At 53.4% G+C, this 14,801-nt stretch overlaps 2 protein-coding genes across 4 annotated transcripts in view; one reads left to right on the top strand and one right to left on the bottom strand.

Annotated features, from left to right (window-relative positions):
- Window positions 1-1,151: 1,151 nt before the first annotated feature.
- Znf574 (zinc finger protein 574) lies at window positions 1,152-6,441 on the bottom strand. Of its 2 annotated transcripts, none has more exons than XM_076837852.1 (2): window positions 6,297-6,441; window positions 1,152-4,132 (listed from the first exon to the last, which is right to left on the bottom strand). In XM_076837852.1, the coding sequence occupies exon 2, from the start codon at window positions 4,108-4,110 to the stop codon at window positions 1,417-1,419; it is 2,694 nt and encodes an 897-aa protein (XP_076693967.1). In that variant the 5' UTR covers window positions 4,111-4,132; window positions 6,297-6,441; the 3' UTR covers window positions 1,152-1,416. The 2 variants fall into 2 exon arrangements, with proteins under 2 accessions (XP_076693967.1, XP_076693968.1); XM_076837853.1 differs by having other exon boundaries at window positions 6,301-6,441.
- Window positions 6,442-14,662: 8,221 nt separating this feature from the next.
- Window positions 14,663-14,801, top strand: part of Grik5 (glutamate ionotropic receptor kainate type subunit 5) — a 53,842-nt gene continuing 53,703 nt past the window's right edge. For both annotated transcript variants that reach the window (XM_076837471.2, XM_076837470.2), the window contains exon 1: window positions 14,663-14,741. In XM_076837471.2, coding sequence (XP_076693586.1) covers window positions 14,663-14,741 — 79 coding nt within the window. The remainder of the gene's footprint in view (window positions 14,742-14,801) is intronic.

Below are 14,801 nucleotides of genomic sequence, written 5' to 3'. Positions count from 1 at the left end.
CCTCTTCTCAGTTGAGCAATAGATTAAACCTCTGATCTTCAAATGACATCCTAGGGCCTCAATGCCCAGAGAGCCAAAGGTCTGAAGAGAGAAGAATATCAGGGATGTTTACTGGGCAGGTCCTGGGCCTCCCATTCCCAGAATTTCAATACAGCTTTTCTTTCTACTTCTGTATTGGGGTTCCAAATTAAGAATTCTTTCCAATAGAACTATCTGGAGACATCTCAGGGGGTGGCATCTTAGAGGCAAGGCTGGCATAGCAACTGAGCATGCCCCATTCTCTTGTCTCTACACCTTCCCCCAGCTATGTAAAAGGAAGTAGAGTGAAAAATATATGGGTGATTAAGCTAAATGGAACTTGACTTAAATTCAAGCTCTGCTCTGTCTGGGCTGAACTGACCTTGGGGAAGTTACCTCAATGCTTATGACTTTAGACACCTTCCCTGCAAAAATGTTCTCTTTACAGGACCAGTGTAAATGTTATGCAAAATAATGCAATTCATAGATAACTAGACATTCTAAAACTGGGAAGCCACCCCAGCACTGCCTCTTCCCCCACAAAATGTATTGGTCGAGCCACAGTCTAACTCCAGGAGGGCTACCTCCTCTTATGCTTCTTCCTACCCCAGTGACACATTATTCACAATCTTATCCAATTCCACAGCTGAGTCTGACCTCAGGAACCACCCTGCTTTACTGTCCCAGAAATATGCCCAACCTGAGTTTACACTTAGGGACCCTATGAGTAAACCAGATGGCCTTGGGCGACATGGGCCACATCAGGCAAGAAGTGAAGGGAGAGAGGCTGGTAAGAATCTAAGGATTTTTCCAAACATTCCTAACCACTAGCAGAAAAGCTCTGAGCATTTTCTGCAGGGCTGTGGGGACCTCCAGTGGCAAGAAAGTCATGTTGCCTCCCTTTAACAGAAGTTCCTGGATTATAGGTGCCATGCCTATAATCCAGCAAGTCTCCAGCATGGCACCTGGATTATAGGTGCCATGCCTATAATCCAACATCTCCTGATGTTCACAAGGAGCTCCTACTACCCGTTAAGCCCTGCACTGGGTTCTGGGAATGTAGGCATAGTCAGACCCAGTACTAGGTCCCGACTCCCAAATTCCATTCTACACAGCTAGACCTGACAAAAACACATGTTTAACTCAGTCTTTATTGACTCTTTTACTTCGGGGTCACCAATGCTAACGGGTGGAGGGTTGTGGGGGCACCTTTATGCATGTCAAGGACCCCAGAGCATCCCCTTAAGAAAAGAGAATAAATCCAGTTTCAGAACTTACACAGTGGCAGGGAGGGGAAAGAAAAAGGGGCACAGTATGTACAGAGGTTTAAGGGGGGATGCTGGAAGAGGGCCTTTAGCAACAAGGCATGGTGGTGCTAAAGAGGGAAACAGGGTTGAATCAGCCACTGATCTGGACCCCTTCGGCCTCAGCCAGAGGGTATATCTCAATGGCCTCTACCAGGGGCAGTGCCTCTACTGCAGACTCCATCACAGCTAGTCCAACAGCCGCTTCTGCCTCTGCCAGCTGTTGCCGCACAGCTGCCTGATGCTGCTGCTGGTGGGTCTTGCGATGCTTCCAGAGATTGGAGAAGGAGCGGTAGCTCTTGCCACAGTCGGGACAGGAGTAGGGTCGTTCACCTGTATGGATGCGGCGATGTTCTGCCAGGCGCATGGAGATGGCAAAGGCCTTGCCACACACTTCACAGGCAAAGGGCCTCTCACCTGTGTGCAGGCGCCGATGGTCTTTCAAGTGGGTACTCTGACGGAAGGCCTTGCCACAGTCTGGACATGGGTATGGTCGCTCTCCTGTGTGGATACGCCGGTGTACTTGCAATGATGTCTCTGTGCTGAACAGCTTCTTGCACTCACTGCACTCTAGGCCCCGGCGTCGGGCAGGGGCTGAGGAGGCTGTGGTGGCAGTACCTCCAAGGGTTGCTGGGGAGGCAGCAACTGGGGTGCGAGTGGCTCTTGGAGCCCGAGGAGCTGGGGGCTCCTTAGCCAGGACCTCTCCAGGCCCAGCAGCTGCATGGGCCGCCTCATGTGCCTGCAGCCGAGCAGCTGAGCCCACTTTCTTGCCACAGGTCCCACACTCGAAGCGACGTGGGGCCTGAGCAGCAGCAGCTGCACAGCGGTGCTCTCGAAGTCGCAACGAGGAAGGGAAGGCAGCCCCACAGGAGGGGCAGCGATGGGGCTGGCGCCCAGCATGGGCCACAAGCTGGTGCACCTCCAATAGCCGGCGCAGCAAGAAGGAGCGGGGACACTCACGACACTTGTATGGGTACTCGCCTGTGTGGTGGTAGCGGTGCATAAGCAGGCGGTATGGGCGGTGAAATCGTACCCCACATTCCTGACAGCGGTAGGGGAAGTGCTGGGCATGCACCAGGCGGTGCTGCCTCAGTGTGGAGCTTTGCGTGAAAGCCTTGCCACAGTCCCCACAGCGGTAGGGTCGTTCCCCGGTGTGTGTAAGTCGGTGGCGCGCCAGATTGGCAGGTGAATTGAAGGGCTTGGAGCAGTCAGGACAGGGGAAGGGCCGCTCTCCTGTATGTGTGCGCAAATGGTTACGCACATGAGACTTCTTCTTGAACATCTTGCCACAAATACTGCATTTATGGCGCCGCTCCAGCCGGTGCACAAAACGCTGGTGCCGAGTCAGCTGTAAAGCTTTACCAAATTCACGGCTGCACAGGAGGCAGCGGTAGGTACCTGGGGCAGCAGGCCCTGCTGAGCTCTCCTCAGACACAGGCGGCTCTGGGGCCTCTGGCTCTCCAGTCTCTGCTGGGGCTGGCTCAGGAAAACCAATGACAGGCTCCTCTGGTGGGACTGGTGTCGTGGGCAGAGGGACACCCCCTGCTCCATGGGTACGCCTGTGATAAAGGAACTTGGTGAGGTTGACAAAGGTTTTCCCACAAGGACACGAATGCAGAGGATTTGGGGTATGAGCTCGCCGGTGGGCTAGGAGGAGGGCCTCTGTGCCAAATGCCAGGCCACAGTCTACACATAGAAAGTGGGACTCACTGCTGTGGTCTCCAAGATGCTGGTCCAGACTAGAAGGGCTAGGGAAGACACGACTGCACAGGGGGCACTTAAAGACACCTTCCCGGTGACTCCGCAGGTGCTGCTGTAGCTGGTGAGGTGAGAGAAAGAGCTGATCACAGGCTGAGCAAAAGAGCTCTTGGGTGGCTGCCCCACCTGGCTCTCCACTGTTGTTCCTTCGGGCCCTTCGCCCCCGGCGATCGCGCCCAATTGCTTCTCCATTACGTAGCTCATAACTGTGGTCAGAAGCTGGCAGAGGGTCAGGTTGAGACACAGGCACCTCTGCAGGTGATGGGGTCAGAGTCTCCTGCTGTAGGGCAGGCTCCTCAGGCTCTGCGGTAGGAGCAGGAAAATGGGTAGCCTGGTGCTCCAGGAAGTCAGCTGGAAGCTGGAAGAGCTGGGAGCACTCAGAGCATTTGTAGAGTAGTAGTTCCACCTCAGTCACTACCTCGGTGGTGGTGGCAGCTGCAGATGGGACAGCAGCCCCTTCCCCTCCCTCTTCTGCTTTTCGGTAGGAATGTTCTACAGCCACTCGTGCCTGGCCCACAGGGGGCCCTAGGACAACTGGGGACCCTAAGACAACTGGGGCAGGAGACTTGGTGGGTGTGGCCCGAAGATGTGTCTGCCGGTGGCTCAGCCAGAGTTCCTGGCTGGCAAAGAGAGCCTTGCAATCTATACACTCATAGTGTATGGTGCTGGAACTCAGTGGGGGCACCTTGGGTGGTGGCTCAGCTGGCACTGCCTCCTGTGGTGCCATCATCTTCAGGTGCAGCTCCTGGTGCTCCAGGAGCTGGCTGGGTGACATCAGCAGTTGCCCACACTCTAGGCACTGATACTGGCTCTCCTGTACTAAGGTCTGATAGAGGCCTGTGCCTGAAGCTGCTTCTGTGGCCACAGTGACTCCAGGGTCAGCCACACCAACCAGCTCAAAGTGTTGCTGGGGTACATGGGAGTTCTGGTGCACAAGCACCTCCTCCAGGGATCCATAGAGCTGGTTGCACTCAGAGCAGACATAGCGGTGCTCAATGTATAGGACTGTCTCCTCTGATTCCTCAGTCATTGCAACAGTAAGTCTCTGTGGGCTGTAAGAGGGGACAGCAGGGTCAAATCAGCTCTTCCTAGGGACAATTCTTTCCCTTTATCACCCCTACCTTCTATTATCTTAAAACTATTTCCTCTCCTAACTCCTTCCTTTGATTTTTCTACTCTAACTTCCCTCCCTAACAATGCTTCCTTTCCTGAACACACAAAATGAAAACACCAAGTGCAAAACCTTCCCAGCAGTCCCTTCCCAGGGTCCACCCCAAGTCTAATCTCTCAATTGACTCACATAAAAATTCACCCACCAAATCCTTAAAACCTGTCTAATCCCTCCATCTCCCATTCCTCATAGCAGGACCCATGGCCCAATCCATCACACAAGAACCTGTCTCCACTTAGATCTCCTTCCACTGATCCCTTACAACTCACACTACCCTTGCTAAGGTACTCAGGAGAATCTTCACATAGGCCTTCACTACCTGTTTCTCCTGGCTACACTCTTCATTGGACTCTGTTCTATCTCCTAGGTTCTCAGACCACTTTTTATACCCAGATCACTCAAACTGCCCCAGTGACCTGCCACTCCACTTTTGGCACCCTTACATGATATAACCCCTCTCTTTTACTCACACCCCTGTTAAGCACCAACTCTCCCTCTGGTGCCAGATTTCTCACATCAAACTATCCCTTTTCCCAATCAAATGTTCTCACATCAGCCTAACCCATCTCCACATCCAGACTTTTTCTACCTTAACCACTTCCTCACAATGCCCAGACCTCTCTGCTTGAACTGAAAACTTCTTCAACAAATCAAGGTCCTCTCCCACACCTAACTCCTTATCCAGAACAGCCAGACCCTCAAAAAAAAAAAAAAAAATACCTCTTCTCTGTAATAAGTCTACAATTCTAAGACCCTCTCTGAATCCAGATCCCCTCTTCACATTGATTTAAACCCCTCTTCTTCATACACAGCTACCCAAATTCATCCTTGGTGCCCATATTACTTCATATGAACCTAAGTCCCTCTTCTTTGCATAAATGCCCAGGTCAACCTTAACCTATACCAGGAATTCCCAAACACCTACTTCACATCAACTTAATTTTTCTTCTTTGTAAAAAGATTCCCCAACTCTGTAACTCAATCCAGAAATATTCAGACAACCCTTCCTAATGGCTCCAACTCCTTTCCCACACAGCCCTTCCACAGACAAATCCTCTTCAGGGATATACAGACTCCCCATAACCACTCTAACCTGGAAGACAAACCCCTTCACATCCAAATCCTTCTCACCAGGATACTACTATGGAGATACCTAGATTTCTAATTATCAGTGTAGCATCTTTCTCATCACAAGGATATCCAAACCACCCTCTCTTTAGCACACAGATCTCTCTCATCACATCACTCCCCAGGGTTACCCAAAACACATCTTCACCTTGGCCTAGTTACCCATACTAAAAGCAAATGAGCGAACAAAAACTACCTCCCTTCAGTGCATTCTAGGGACACCCAGACACTTTCATATGAACATACCCTTTGTACAAAGGTCCCTCTCAACCCTTTCCAAGGGTACCATCCCCCACATAATGTCCCACCACATTCGCTGAACGACTCTTCACATTAATTTAATCCCATTCTTCACATCTGGATCTCTTCCTCAAGTCTAAATTCCCCTTAAAAGAAGAATATTCTTTTCCTAATACCTTTTTACACCAAGATCCCTTTCACTGCCCTAATTCTTTCCAGACGTAACTAGATTTTGCCCCCAGGGCAAACACCTCTTTCCTCATGCTCTAACCCCCCTACCCCGGGCACCAAAAAGCCCTCTAACCGCCCCCACTTGGGTCCAGTACTCGTCCCACGACCCAAGTCCTTTTCCCCGATACCCCGTGGAGCCTAGAAGCCCTCCTCGGCGTCAGCACTAAGGCCGCTTCTTCCCTCCCAAGTCCCCACCGGCCCGAACCCTCAGTCCCGCCCCGCCCCTCCTCACTCAGCCCTGCACACGACTCTAGTCCCCTTCCCCACCCGCCACCCTGTCCCGACTCATCCTAGCCGCCCGCGTGCCCCGCGGCCGTTGGTGCCATTCCGCCCTCACCGCCCTGCGCGCGCCCCTTCGGGCCCTCACTGCGCAGGCCGTGACGAGAACAGGCCGCGGGGGAGGGGTGGAGGCCAGGCCGGCCCTCCGCGCGCCCGCTGGCACTCACCCACCTCCGCCGTCTCGTACGCCCAGGGACGGGGCAGCGGCTCTTCTTCCACAGCTACCCTAGCACGGAGCCCTCTCTAGCTCCCGCCGTCGCCTCTCGCCTGCTCCGCAGCCTCACTCTCGCCCCAAGCCACCCTCAGCAACGCCCCTCCTACCTTCCTCCACGGTCGCCGCACAGACGGCACCACGCGACCAATTATCGCCTGCCTGGCTCCGGCCTTTCTGCCAATCGACGCTCTCGTCTCTGAGGCTCGGGCCAATAACGAGGAGGATCTGGATGCCCCGTAGCTCCCAACCAATCCTCTCGCTACGCTCCCTCAACACCCCTCCCCACGGCCGGGTTTGTAGTGACCGCCCCCTTAGGCCTCCAGGAGGTTGCTCCTCCTCCACCACCTTTTCGGCTCCGCCTCTGAGGGCTCGAAAGGAGAGCGCTGAGCCCAGGGCAGCGCGATGACGTCAGGAGGGGCGCAAGGCCGCGGGCGCCATCTTGGCGGCACTGGGCGGGAGTCAGCGTTGGGATTGAGGAGAAAATCTTGGGCAATTGAGGCATAAGAACCCCCCCGGAAGGCGGAGGCAGGGGAATTGAGGCTTAGAAACCCTCGAGGATCAAAGGAAGACAGTCAAATGCCAGTCAGCGGGAGGGAAGAGGGGAAATTAAAGAGTCCATCATATGGAGGGGGTTTAAAAATTGAAACCAAGGCACCAGGCTCTATTAAACAGGGAGTGAAGGCAGGAAGGAAAGGCGGGGAAGCTAAGAGACGGGATAGACGAACACGAAATGTTAGGAATGGAGGGTGGGTAGCTTAGGGTAAAAGGAAAACAAAGGCTCCAGAAGGAAATGGGAAATGGAGAAAAAGAAAAGGGTCAGGAATTTACGTTTGAAGAAATGGAGTGTGGAGGGTAGAGTACCTGAGCACAATTCGGGCGTGAGCCTGGAGGAGATGATCCGGTAGCGCATGGACTCAGGGAGGACGGATCCCTATGTGTCTGAGGGATTCTGCCCATCTCTGCTCACCTTCCCTTCTGGCCCTCCAGGTCTTGAGAGCAAGTTGCTTCAGCACTGTTAAAAAAAAAAAAAAAAATGTTTTTAGGTGGGGGTGCAGCTCAGTGGTACAGTGTTTGTCCTGCATGATCAAAGTCCTGGGTTCAATCCCCAGCACTGCAGGGGAAAAAAAAAAAGAGGGCCCTCTGAATTTGAGGTGGGGGAACTGGAAGATAGAGTTGGTCAAACCTCTCCTCCCTACCCGTTCCCATTTCTCAGATGAATAAACTCAGACTTGGGTCTTTTCCCCCATCTGAGGCCAAAAAGCTAGTAGGGGATTGAACACCAGAAAATCTAGGTCTTATTCTTCAGTCACTACCTTTGCTTTGCCGTTATCAGTCTCTTAACTGGGTGCCCTAACTTTCCACTAATCTCCGTAACACCAGGCCCACGTGGTTAAACCAGGATGTTTGGACTGACATCCTGGCCCAGCCACTTCCTTGCTGTGAACTCCCTTGTGTCTCAGTTTCTTCATCTGTGAAATGGGGCTAAGAACAGCCTCTGTCTCAGTTGTTGTGAGGCATGGAGTAAAATCTATATAGGAGTTAGTTTTTATTAGTGTCTCAAGGAGCTTAATAATAATAGCCAACATTTCCTATGTTAGAATGTGCTAGGAATTATACTCAGTGCTTTCCATGCATTATTTAGTTTAATCCTCTGAACAATCCTCAGAGGGAAAAACTGTTATCCTCAGTTATCCTCAAAGAAACTGAGGCCCAGAGAAGTTAAGTAACTTGTCCAAGTTCCCATAATTAGGAAGAGACAGCCAGGATTCTAAGTCAGGAGTTGATTCCACCCAAAGTTTACAATCTTTTTTTTTTTTTTTTAATGAAATAGTCTTTAATAATAATAAGCATAATACTAGAATTGGTCAAGCTTCTAGATCTAATCACCTATTTATAGAAAATACAATATATAGAGGCACAAGCATTTATAAGACAATTGGGGAACAATCTTGGTCCCCAGGCGTTAGCGTGCTCTAAAGTTAGGGCCTGCAAAGATTCTTAAGTCAGGCTGGATTTGCCCTTAGGGTGAAGTCATCTAGGGTGGGAACCTGAGAAGTAGAAGTTAGGCTCAGCCTTTGATAGGCTGTCTGCCCTTGGACAGGTTTTTGCTCCTACAGAGACCTGCTTTACACTTGAAAGTCTGAGGGTCCAGCGTAGTTTCTCAGGCCCCTTTCTGCTAGAACCTTCTTGGATTTTTTTTTTTTTTTAACTTTCTTGTGTTGGTTAGGACCTTTTGGACTATATAGGAATAAAAAGAGGTCTGGTTAGACATTCTGGAAGTGGCAGCACCAGACCAGGACTTCAAGAACAGTGTTTAGAGAGAATAGGTATTCTTTGTTGATATTGCTGCATGAGCAAAGCCAAGAGGCAGGTATGAGTCTGGGCCTCAGACCTGGCTAAGAGTGGGTTAGCAAAGTCATAGGTGCTGCCCAAGTTGGGTGAGGAGGTGTGTGCCGAGTTGTTAGTCCAATGTCACATGTATGTCAGGGATGCCACACATGGCAGCTGCAGAGCGCTCCCCATGCCAGGCCTGTGTGTGGTCTGAGAGTTGCCACGTGCCCAGTTGTGTGTGCGAGGCAAGCGGGTCACATGCTGAGGGCCGCACGTGAGCGTGTCACTGTCTCCTCCCATCACGAGCATGGGGGTGGTAGTGAGTCACGGGCTCAGCTGAAGGCTCAGCCTTCAGCGCCAACTGTCATGTTCCTTCCCCCAAAATTTCACCCCCCACCCAGCCGTGCACCACCCACCCCCACTCCAAGATCTGTGGAGATTCTCTCTTCCATCCCCCTCCCCAGCTAGGCTCCTTTGAGAGGCAGCAGAGGCTCCCTGGGAGGGAGGGAGTCTCCCAGCTCTGGCTGTGCCCTCCACTCCCTGCTCTTGTGTTGTGCCCCTTTCCCAAAGCTTCTTTGCCCTGGTGACTGGAGAATGAAGCCCTCTTCTTCCTACCCAATCATCTTTATGGATCCCAAAGACTTCAGTATGTGTTATCAAGAATTCCCACACCCGAACCCATTTCTTCCCTTCATGGGGGCTCTTTCTCCATGACGGCTGCTCTTGCCTCAGTGGGCCTTTTGCATCTATGAGCCAAATCCTTGTCTCTTTTGGGTCCTCTGGTTTCTGTGTCACCCCCCCCCCCATTATCGTGCCCTCCTCCCACATTCTTGTCCCTCTCCTGTTCCTGTGGTCTGCTTCCTTATTCCCTTTCCATGGACTGAGAAGTTTTCTGTTTCTTGTCCTATGGGCCCATCTCTCTGGATATTGATGGCTGCCTTTCTCTTTTTCTGCATTTTTCTTCATCTCTGTAGCCCTCTCTCCATCTCCATGGCCTTCTCCCCAAGTCTCCCTGCTACCTCTTTTCTCTGTGGGCTCCCGTACCTAGGGCTGCCTGGGCAGGGCGGTGGCATGGTGTGGTAGAGGGGGTGGCCTGGGGGTGGGCCCTCCATCCAATGCAGCTCCTTCCTCTCATCAGCATTCTCCTCGCGGGGGCCCCCCAGCCCAACCAATGCGAGCTCCCCCTCCCCCCCCATTCCCCTCCCTCCCTCCTTGCTCTCTGCCTCCTCCCTCCCTTCCTCCTGCCTGCCCTCCTCCCTGCCTCCCTCCTTCCACCAACCACCCCCCCCAACACTCCAGGACCCAGCGCGGGCGGCGGGCGGGCGGGCAGGCAGGCGGCGGCCTCAGAGGGGAGAAGGAGCGGTGGCGGCGGCCAGCAGCAGGGAGGCAGGCCCAGCTGGGGACACAGAGCCGGCGGCTGCTGCTTCTCACAGGGGACCAGGAGTCCGTGGCCAGGCCCTCCCACCGAGGCCCTGGGAGGGCCGCCCCCGGGACACCCCACCTCCGCCTTCCTCTTCCACCTGCTCCTCTCCATTCTCCCTCCCTGCTCCTCTTCATCCTCCTCTCCATCCTCTCCTCTCTCCTCCTCTCCTCTTCCCCATCTCTCCACCTCATCTGCCCCCTGCTCGCTCTCCGCCGCCAGCATCCCATCCTCCCCAGCCCCTCTACTGCTTGCCTTCCCAGGCCCCCATCATGTTTTTCCCACTGGGGCTGAGGGCTTGAGGACTTCAGGCCCCAGCCTCATCCAGGGCAGGGCCAAGGCTCTGGGGGGAGGGGGGGACGGGGGCGACCCCCTCCCCCCCATCAAGCCCTCCCCTCCCCCACTTCTCCCGATGGCCAGCTTCCTTTTCTTCACCCAGTCCTCGCCACCCCCTGTGGCCCCCCCAGGCCGGCCAGGCTAGGGGAGGGGGCGGGGGCCCTTTCCCGGGCCGGCTTCCCCCTCCCCCGGCTTTGCCTGTGTCCCCCTCCCTTCCGTTTTCACCTTCCTCTCTTCCTTTCCTCCCTCCTTCCCCTCCATTTGCTCCTTCCCCCTCTCCTCTCTCCCCTTCTCTCCTCCATTTTCTCCTTTCCCCTTCCTCCCCTCCTGGCCCGCCCTCTCCTTTTCCACCTGTCCTTCCTTCCCTTCCTTGGGAGCCACCAGTTTGGATTAGTTGGGGTCCACAGCCGGCGGCGGGGGAGGGGGCCCTGTGAACTGCCCTCTCCCCCTGCCCCAGCCACACCACCACCCAGCACCAGACCATCTCCCGATTGTCGCTCCTCTGTCGTTCCTCGGGCCTCGAGGGAGCCCAGCCCTCCGTCCCACCAGGATCCGTGAGTGTCTCTGCAGGGCGGGGATTGGGCTGGGTCCTGGGTCCTGGAAGGCTGGGCTCACTGCCCACCTAATAGAGTCCTCACATTCCCTGTTCTCCAGACAGCAAGGACCCTCCCTCACTAGGGGCCTGCTTCATTCCCTCCATCTCCCTAACCTCCCTTCACCATGACCTTTTCTCACCCCTACTTGTGGGTACACAGTTCACACCTGCCCCAGTCCCCCACTTCCTGAGGTCCTGTGGGGTTGGCCAGCTCTTACTTGTGGTGTCTCACTTCTTTGGGGTTTCTGGCAGGTCCCTGCCCCCACCCCCTTCACTGATCTTTGGTCCGGTCCCAGACCAGCTCCTACTCTCACTCTGTTTCAGTGCCCTCCCCACCCACCCCTGTGCCTGACACATGCCCTGTCCCCACCTTATCTGCCTATCCCACCTCATATCTCTTGGAAATGTCTTTCTGTTTTTGTTTCCACTTCATGTGTCTCTTGGGCCTCTATCTGACTCTGCCCAACTTCTCTCTTCTTTGCTTTTAGCCTAAACCTGTATTGTTGGGTCTCTGTTAGTGGTCTCTGTTAGAGGTGCCCAGGCCATCCTAGCCATCTTTCCACTTCTCTTTCTGTTCTTTGCCTCTTTTCTCTCTCCAGCTCTGAGCTCAGGACTTGAGGTTTGGAGGCTGTTTTCTATCTCTTACTTTTTGCCTTTCCTCCTTCAGACCCACTCTGGGTACCCAGCCCCTCTACCTATTCCCTAGCCGCCTCTGCTCCCTGATTGCTGGGTTGTTCTGCTTTTCGGCCCTGAGCCCTCTCTTCTCACTTCTGTTTTTCCCTGCCTGGCCTTTCTGCTCCCATCCCTACCCATGCCTGGGGGCTTGCATCCCCTGGGATCTTTTCACCCCCACAACCATCCCTGAGCATCTCCTGCTGGATGTGCCTGTGTTAGGGGGAGCTGCCTCTGCCACTCCAGGCACATTTATTCTTCCTCTCTGCCTCAGTTCTTTCCTCCTGACTCTTTTTTTTCTCTCTCTCCTGTTGTCTGTGAGTCCATCTCTTTCCCTGTGTGCTTCTCCCTCATGCGTTTCCCTCTCACTTCTGCCCCTCTTACCTCTCTTAGGCTGCTGTGCAGCTCATCATCCTCCCTCTTCTTTCCTCTCCCTGTTTCTTTCTCAGACTCTCCAAGTTTTATTGTTTTTTTCTCCTCCCTACAGTTCCTGTACTTTCTCTTCTTCTTCTTCTTTTTTTTAAAGTCTTCTTCCTCACCCTATTTGTCTACTCATCTCTCCTTTGCCCTCTTGTCTTTCTCTCTTTCCCCAGTGGCAGGGCCCCTTACTTGCCCCTTCCCCACAGCGACTGACAGTGTTTTTGCCTTGTCTGGCTTGGCCTGAGTCCCCATCTGTAGTCCCAGGCCTGCTGGCTCCCTATATCTCCTCTCTCTCATCTTCAGTCTGTTTTCTGCCACCTTGGGTGTTTCACTTCTAGGCTGTGTCTGTTTGTTGTCCTCACCCATTTAGCCCCATTTACTACTTTTGGTCTGTCTGTCTTGCTGTGCATGCCTTCCTGGACCTCTGTGTCTATTTGCTGTCCCCAAGCTTGTCCCTGTCTTGTGTCTCTGTCCTTCTCCCACCTGTGTCTCTTGGTCCCTGCCCTTCTGTCTCCTCTCTTGGTCTTTCTGTCCTCTAGTCTCTACTACCTATTTGTTCCAAAGTCTTTGGTGTCTCAGGATGACCCCTCCCAACCCCACCTTCCCAACCTTTCTACTGTGAGCTCTTCTCCCAGCTCTCCCATCATCCCTTGCTCCTACCCTTGACAAGCCTTCACCTTAAATCTAAATTACAGACTGTAGCCACCAGCCTGTCCAGCATGCATTCCTGTCCCCCAGCCTCTCCTTCCCAGAGGCCCAGAGAGTGGTGACTTGCTCAAGGTCATGCAGTGAGGCCAGGGTTGGGACTGACAGGTACAGAGCTCAGACTGACAGGGCTCAAACTGACTGGGCTTTCCTGACCACATCAGATGATCCAAGGTTTTGGGTTGTACTTCTGTCGTTCCTAGCAGTTGTCACTCTGGCATCTCACCAGCTCAAGCTTTCCTTCTATGGAGACTGGGTGGGATGTGGAGAGACACTAGTTTCACCTCATAGCACTCTGGGCCCTACAACAATCCTCTGTCCTGGAAACCCAAGTATCCCTTCTCTTGGGGCATGGCCTTGGCCTGTGTTGCATGTGCATCTGGCCAAACATCCTGCCCAGTGGTGCATCCAGAGCCATCCCTAACCCCTGGCGGTCAAGAGTTGTGAGAAGCAAAGAGTCAGTCTCCCCCTTTTCTTCAGCTACCCAGAACAGGGTGGGGGCAGCAGTTTGGCATGCACTACTGCAACAGCTCATTCCCAGCCTCACTCACTTTCTTGCCTTCTGGCTCTCCTCGGGTTGCATCCTGAGTTGGTATGTGCAGTCTATTCTGTCTTCCTCACTCTGTGCCTCTCCTGTGCTTGGTCAACCTACCCTGCTCTCTTCCTCTTTTTTATATATATGTGTGTGTATATGTGTGTGTGTGTGTGTGTGTGTGTGTGTGTGTGTATATATATATATACATATATATATTTAGTTGTAGTTGGACACAATACCTTTATTTTTTATTTATTTATATGTGGTGCTATGGATTGAACCTAGGGCCTCTCACGTCCCAGGTGAACGCTCTACCGCTGAACCACAACCCCAGCCCATATCTTCCTTTTCTTGCTTCTGCCCTCTCTTTCTGTATCTTCATATCTCCCCCATCTTCTTTCTCTTCCCTCTTTCTCTCCTAATTCTATCCCTAGCTCCCTGTAACCCTTCTTGTGTATCTCTCTCCATTTCCCTCTCCATTTTCCTGTCATCTTTCTGTTCCCTTTTATATCTGCCTGTTTTTCCTTCCTTTCTCCTTCTCTGGGTCTCTCCATTTCCCCCAAGACCTTCTAGCTCTGTTTCCTCACTTCTCTTTATTCTTTTTTTTTGGGGGGGGGTTAGGCCCCTTTACTACTTTGGGTCCATCCATCTATGTGAGTCTCCCTCTTCCTTTCTGTTCTCCACTCTCCTCAAGTTTCCTAAGTCCTGGATACTGTCCCCAAACCAGACCCCAGATGTCCAGTCCTCTCTTCCCATGGGATTGTGGGAACTAGGGATGTCAAAAAGGTGGCAACTGAAGCTTGGGATGGGGTTGCCTAGCAACCATTACATTCTCTCCAGCCTGTTTCTGTTGCCTAGTAACAGCTGCCTGCCCAGAGACAGGGGCGGGACTGGGTGAGGGGGGTGGCACTTCCTGGTTTCTTACTGGGGTGGGGCTGGTCCCTGGAATCACTCCTACCTGTGATCTCTAACATGCCTTGCTCCCAACTGGGTCACTGTGTGCATTCTCTAGCAGTGTCTGTCCCATCAGTGCCCAAGTGCTGGGAGCTCCTCCTGGTTGCACCTCTGAGCCTGAGCTTCCTTCTAGCGGTGCCCCAGTACTGCAAACTTATAGTCAGAGCAGGGTTCTGCAGAGCTGTGAACTCTTCACCAGCAATGTCCTGGAGGTTGTGCTTGTCACCCTGTCTAGCAGCCCTCCTAAGAGACTCTGCCTTCATATCAGCAGTCTCCCCTCAGCTTGGGGGTCTCCCTGCAGGTGGCGAGTGGGGGCCGCGGCAGCTGCGTCCCCATGAGGAGGGGAGGAAGATGCCGGCTGAGCTGCTGCTGCTGCTGATTGTCGCCTTCGCCAGTCCCAGCTGCCAGGTGCTCTCATCACTGCGCATGGGTGAGGTCCTATAGCAGCCCCTCTCTCAGAGACCTCCTGCTGGGTCCTGGGAGTCCTTTT

Source organism: Callospermophilus lateralis, chromosome 18, assembly GCF_048772815.1.
Source record: "Callospermophilus lateralis isolate mCalLat2 chromosome 18, mCalLat2.hap1, whole genome shotgun sequence".
In the NCBI taxonomy this organism is placed as follows: domain Eukaryota; kingdom Metazoa; phylum Chordata; class Mammalia; order Rodentia; family Sciuridae; genus Callospermophilus; species Callospermophilus lateralis.
Note: the sequence above shows the minus strand (reverse complement) of the source record. Positions and strands in the feature narration are given on the sequence as shown.